This window comes from Plectropomus leopardus, chromosome 12, assembly GCF_008729295.1.
Source record: "Plectropomus leopardus isolate mb chromosome 12, YSFRI_Pleo_2.0, whole genome shotgun sequence".
NCBI lineage: Eukaryota > Metazoa > Chordata > Actinopteri > Perciformes > Serranidae > Plectropomus > Plectropomus leopardus.
Genome location: NC_056474.1, coordinates 20,894,433 through 20,900,540, shown reverse-complemented (window position 1 = coordinate 20,900,540; position 6,108 = coordinate 20,894,433). Strand labels below are relative to the sequence as shown.

The 6,108-nt window shown below is 38.6% G+C and overlaps 1 protein-coding gene across 1 annotated transcript; it reads left to right on the top strand.

Moving 5' to 3' along the window:
- Positions 1-1,566: 1,566 nt before the first annotated feature.
- ahsg2 (alpha-2-HS-glycoprotein 2) lies at positions 1,567-4,661 on the top strand. The gene is made up of 7 exons (XM_042497891.1): positions 1,567-1,828; positions 2,872-2,982; positions 3,061-3,142; positions 3,251-3,405; positions 3,491-3,586; positions 3,803-3,874; positions 3,971-4,661. The coding sequence occupies exons 1-7, from the start codon at positions 1,631-1,633 to the stop codon at positions 4,412-4,414; spliced, it is 1,158 nt and encodes a 385-aa protein (XP_042353825.1). The 5' UTR covers positions 1,567-1,630; the 3' UTR covers positions 4,415-4,661.
- The last annotated feature ends 1,447 nt before the right edge of the window (positions 4,662-6,108 follow it).

Below are 6,108 nucleotides of genomic sequence, written 5' to 3'. Positions count from 1 at the left end.
TCTTATCTGTTTTTGATTCATTTCTTTTTTTTATTTCTGTTATTAAATTATTATACATAATATTAAGTTATTTTTTCAAAAATATTCATATAATGCAATTTTAAAATTCTACATACTGCACATACATCGCAGTACTCTGAGGTTTCAAGGAGGCAAAAATGAAAATGTTTTGAGAGGTTTTAAGAGAAAAAATGTTTTCATCTTTTTTTTCTTTTAGTATAAGATTAAAAAATATATATAAGGTGCAATATTTTCAATGTTTCCATTTTGAGTTAGTCCAGAAGTATTAAGATTGAATCATTATTTTGGAATAACATTTCTAATTACAAAAATTGCCATGTAATGTGTAAAGAGTAACTGACCACATTTCAAAATAATCCGGCCCAACTCTGCATTTTGAAATGTCTGCTAAACCACACAGCACTAAGGTTATGTGAGGAGACCTGCCATTGAAATCAGTGTTTAAAGTGCACTTCAGGTGTCTCAAAACTTCGCCCTTGTGCAGTGGAATGAAACTTCATATATTCCTGTGAATTTAATCAAAGATTTCAAGAGAGATGGTGAACATTGCCATCTCATATAGCATCAAAAAAAGGGGAAACAAACAAAAAAGGATTAAGAGAAAACAAAACAAAACCAGGTCTTTCACTAGTAATTCTTTAATCAGTGTCTGTTTGTAGCCTTGTCCTGACCTGAAGTGTCAGTATTGCATTGTGCAAACCATCCAAGCAAACATGTGGGCAGCAGTTTTGCGTGTCCCTCAACTATGTCCTCTCCTGTTAGCAAATATCCTCTTTGCTGAAGGGTCACTGAGTCTGTGTTGGCAGCTGGTTACACCATAGGCCTGTGGGTGTTTGAACATGAAGCTCTTCACACATTTTGTATGATTCATGGATTTGTACGACTCATGAACACTTCCGGGGCATCGCTCTGCAGGCAATCCAGACAACTGTAATGTAAAAAGGCCAGGAAAATGATTACAGACCCCCTCTTATGTCTTCTATTAAAATTACAAACTGCAGCCATCAGGAAGACACTAAGGGGGATTCCCGAATAGGTATAAAAACTCTTTCATCCCCCTATCAGTTAATCTCATCAGGAAATATGGAGGGTGCAAAATGAAGGGCAGTGCATGTATTGAATGCATTTTATGTGTGCACTTGTCTCTGCTTTGCACTTTATGTCAGTTTTTTGTACTATTTGTCTGTTTTTATGTGGCAGCTTTTGTATCCAAGTCAAATTTCCCTATGGACAAGTGAAATAATTTAGATTTTTCTAAATATTGATATTTAATTCAAGAAATATTTTCTTCATATCTGGGCACAGCTGTAAACTGCAATGGTAGTGTGAGATGTTTCCAGATGTATCACCACAAAACACAGTGAACCAACACTGATTTCAACTCAGATTGCTTATCCTGTGCTAGACTTTGTCATCTTACATTTGCTTTGGCAGCGGTCCTAAAACAGAGTACGACCCACGTGTGACGCAGGAGTCAGGAGGGATGATCATGGTGTTTAACTTGGCTTTGTTTTCCGGTTTAAAGTACAGGATATATATGTCCTCGGCTGCACCAGCTCTTCCTCTCCTCTCTTGAATCTTTCCGATCACTTGTGCTTCTCTAACGAAAATGCATCTCCTAGGCATCTTGTCACTTCTGGGACTACTGGCGGGGGTACTGGCTCAGGTCAATGTGGTTCGACCTCTGTGCGACTCCCCTGAGGCAGAAGAAGCTGCTCTGGTGGCTCAGGATTACCTCAATGCCCAGCACACTCACGGCTACAAGTATATACTGAACAGGATCGAGGACATCAAGATCTACACTCAGGTGAGTCAGCACGTGTGGAGTTTGTGTAGGTACAGGCAAAAAACATTAACACATAGTTACACCTTCATTTTTCTCTTCTCTTGTTAAAATATGTAACACAATGCAAGCATGATTTTAGATAAAGTAGTATATTATACACAAAGTAGTACATTTTGGTGAGGATACCTCCTTACATCCTAAAATATTACACATCTTGCCCGTCATTGTGTTATCCTATGTCAGGACCCTAATTAAGACACAATCCAGCTCAGCATCAATGGATTATTAAAAATGTCTACCAGGCACAGGCCCAGGGGCCCAAAGTGTCAGGGGTTTCTACCGGCTTACACTTGCAAAATGTCACTTAAATTAACGTAAATGTGCTGATAAAGAGAGAGATTCAATATGACCACAGAGCAACAAAAGATGACTACATAGAAATGCAAGCAAGCTGCCAAAATATATACATTTGCTCCAAAAGGGCCAAAACAACCAGAGAGTCACACAATAGGCAAAAAAGAAGGAAAACAAAAATGAAACAACCCCCCCACACACACAAAAAAGACACTAAATAACTTAAAAAGGCACACAAAAACCCACAAAATTAATACAAAGAAACGAAACACTAAAAAAATTTAGAAAAAGACATTAAATGACAAAAATTAAATACATATGGCAAGAGAGAGAGAGAGACAGAGTAGCAGAGTGACATAACCAGCTCTAGCTCTAGCTCTTGTGTAGAGGTGGTGGGGCCTTGCACTACTCTGCCCATTTTCTCACAATCCACTCATGCATCAAGGTGAATTGCCTCTGCATGCAAACTTTTGCACAAACGTGTCAGAAAAGGTTAAAAATCCACGTTTCAACTGTGTTTTATTTTTACATTATTATCTATTTTCTTATTTTTGTAATTGGAAACTACACATGCATGTTTATCCATGCATATATGACACCATAATGTTTCATGTTCCTCTACATAACATTCACACAGCAGAATTCTATCATATAAGTGTTTCACACTGTAGATTTAGAGAAATATAATGTTTTATTTTATCTCACCTTAGCCTAATGGAGACAACACCTATGTGCTGGAAATCGACCTGTTGGAGACAGACTGTCATGTGTTGGATCCCACACCTCTTGCCAATTGCACAGTCCGGCCAAAAGTATTGACGGTAAGACTCTTATATTTAGCTACATGAATAATGAGAATAGAAAATTTCCTGATTGACAGATTCTTTGTATCTAATCAGGCAGTAGAAGGAGACTGTGATGTGGTGCTGAAGAGGGTCGGTGGAGCTCTGACTGTTACAGCATTCAAGTGTAAAACAGAAGGTAAAACTTCCTGATCACACTCTGACTTCCACATACTTTCAGAAAATGCCACTCAACTGTCAACCTGCACACAACAATCTGCATGTGTCCTTCTTTGATGACATATAGAATCAACCGAGGACATGTGCCTGGGCTGTCCCACCCTCCTTCCCCTGAATGACACCATGGCACTGGACTTTGTCCAAGCCTCACTTGCAACCTTCAACAACATGACTGTGGACTTAAAGTACATAATTATGGAAGTTGGAAGGATGTCATCACAGGTGGGCCCAAACATAGTTTTATTACAATATTAAATGCACATGTCTGTTTGAATTTGTGTCATTACTTCTCAATACTTTATTTCAGATTGTGTCTGGCGGGCCAATCTTTTTAGCAGAATATATTGTAGTTGAGGCAAATTGCACTGATGATGCCTGTGTGCCCCTGAATGACGCCATGGCTGTAAGTACACAAAGCATCAATTTAGTTTTCCATATTAAAAAGACACATTTAAAAAGAAAATAACTACTGCTGGAACCATTTACTGCACATTTTTTTTAGCCCTGCTCAAAATCTAATCAAAGAACATATAGAAATTACCATTCACTCCTTAAAACAGAGAATAACAAAATGAAAAAAGAATTTGTGTAAAAATCATGGGCTTTTTTTCCCCACCAGTCACGTGGTATTTGTGCTGCCAGAGGTTTGAGTGCTGTTCACACAGTGGAATGCAAGATGTTTTCAAATCTGGTAAAATACTATATTTAACTGTTCCAAGTAAGTCACAAATTTTACTGCATTTATGTAGATGATTTTTCCTAACTGTTGGTGTGTACTCTTTTCCAGGTGCCCGTTGTCGATGCCAACAGCACTGCAGCTGCAGCTCCTGCCACGCTACCAGTGGTCCACGTACACACAGGCAGCCAGTCACCAGGGCTTGGTCTGAAGCACCATAAACTGACTCGTCTCCATGACCCTCATATGAGTGGCTTTCTGTCTGCAGAATCAGCAGAGTCAGCTGAAGTTGTACCTGTAGTCTTTGCAGCGGCTGATGCCGGTGCAGCTGCATCTGCAACAGCTGCACCGGCTGAGCCAGCTGCTGCTGATCCTGCTCTACCTGTAGACACTATATCAACCTCAGATGCCTCAGTCAGTGCCGAGGTCCCTCTTGTTGTGGTGAAGAGAGAGGTTCTTGCCGTACCCAACGCTGCAGTGGTTGACAATCCTGCAACCCCAGTAGATCCCCTTTTTCTTGTACCAGTGTGCCCAGGAAGGGTCAGATTCTTTTAAGTGTTCAGGTCCCAAAGACTCTCTACATGTCCTGCCCTTAGCTACACTGGCACTAGGGTAATTCAAAACTGATAGATAAATGTCGTAGGTAGATGCAACAACTATACACTTCCTACAAATAAAGAATAACCCATTACTTGAAATTGTCAAATCACACAAGAGCATTAACATTGCATAACTCTTGAAATTTCTGTGAAATATATAAGGATCTGCATTCAATGCTGCTTAATAAATCTCTCAAGTCAAAGTTTTTTGTGTTCTTGTTTTCTGGTTATTATAAATCCTTTAAAATGAATGATTTTGATTAAATGAAAAATAAAATGACAAAAAATGTTGATTGGTTTTACTTCAATACATTTAACAGGGAACTACACCCATTTTCAAAAATCATGTTCTTACATGAACACTCTTTCAGAACTCAAAAATAAAGTGCTATAGGGGCACCCAGTAGCTCAGTTGGTAGAGCTGGTGCCCTATGTTCAGAGGCTGGGTCCTTGCTGCAGTGGCCGTGGGTTGATTCTGGCCTCGGTCTTTTGCTGCATGTCATCCCCTCTCTCTCCTCCTTTCATGCTACAGCTGTCCTATCTCTAATAAAGGCTAAAGTAAAAAGAGCATCCTAAAATAAAGTGCCATACAATTTGTAATGGGAAAGATGTTTAGGGTGGCACAGAGTGGCCAGGGGAATACTGAGTATATGGGTTAGTTTTTTTGTGTTTCAGAACTGAGAACAATGCAATAGAATACAGCACACATGGTTACAATAAATACAATGGGTTCACAAAACTGGGCTCCTATTCATTGTCTATGGGAGCAGCTCCAGGCCTTGACAGCACAAGTTTTACACTTCTCTGGTTTCTTGCTTTGAGAATAGCTCATGTTCAAATATTTAACTTTCCATGAAAAGCAAACTGAATTTAAGTTAGTTTGAATTCTCTTTAAAAGTAGTTATCAAACGAAAGAAGGTTACTCAAGGCCTTGTACAGGTTTGATGAGGACAGACCGATACCACTCTCCACACAAAACTTTGAATGAACACCGATACCAAAATGTGTTCATTCATGCCACAGCTTCCACATCAAACAAAGGGTTATTTACTAATTGTGTTGACTCTTGTCTATGACGTCCCTTTGTGAACCCATTGACATTTCCATGACCACAAAAAAAATATTCTTCATTTTGTCCTCTTCAACATTTTAAACATTAATGCTTAGTTTCTTTTAGATACAAAAGGTAAGTCAGCTTAATGACTATAATTCTTTAATTTAAATTTAGTAATCAATACAGATTGACATTTACATGTTCAGAGAGAAATATTTACCAGACTAAAATTTTGAAATACTTAGTATTTTATATCTAGATGAGAACAAGCAGAAAAACTTTACAGGTTGTACTTTAGGCCATGGAAATTCCAGTAAGTGTATTTACACGAATGGGTCAATGTTCAGGAAGTACCAGTTCATGGCAAGGCAAAATAAGCAAGACAAATGAGTTCAACAAGGGCAATCCACCTTTTGATTCTAAACAGCTGACATAATGCCAACAAGTACCAAAAGTAAACCGACAAATTTGTCTTTTGAAGATCAACTGACTGCTGACAAGAGAAAAGATAAAATCCTACTTTTACACCAGCTTTTCAGATTTTGTCTCCCCACTCAACTGAAATATTCCCATACTTTCTTAAAAAGGTCAAGTAC

Excerpts from the sequence above, each read along its gene's own strand:
- ahsg2 (XM_042497891.1), top strand. The coding sequence starts at position 1,631 with ATGCATCTCCTAGGCATCTTGTCACTTCTGGGACTACTGGCGGGGGTA. Across the intron at positions 1,829-2,871 it reads ACATCAAGATCTACACTCAG|CCTAATGGAGACAACACCTA; the intron begins GTGAGTCAGCAC and ends ATCTCACCTTAG. Across the intron at positions 3,143-3,250 it reads ATTCAAGTGTAAAACAGAAG|AATCAACCGAGGACATGTGC; the intron begins GTAAAACTTCCT and ends GATGACATATAG.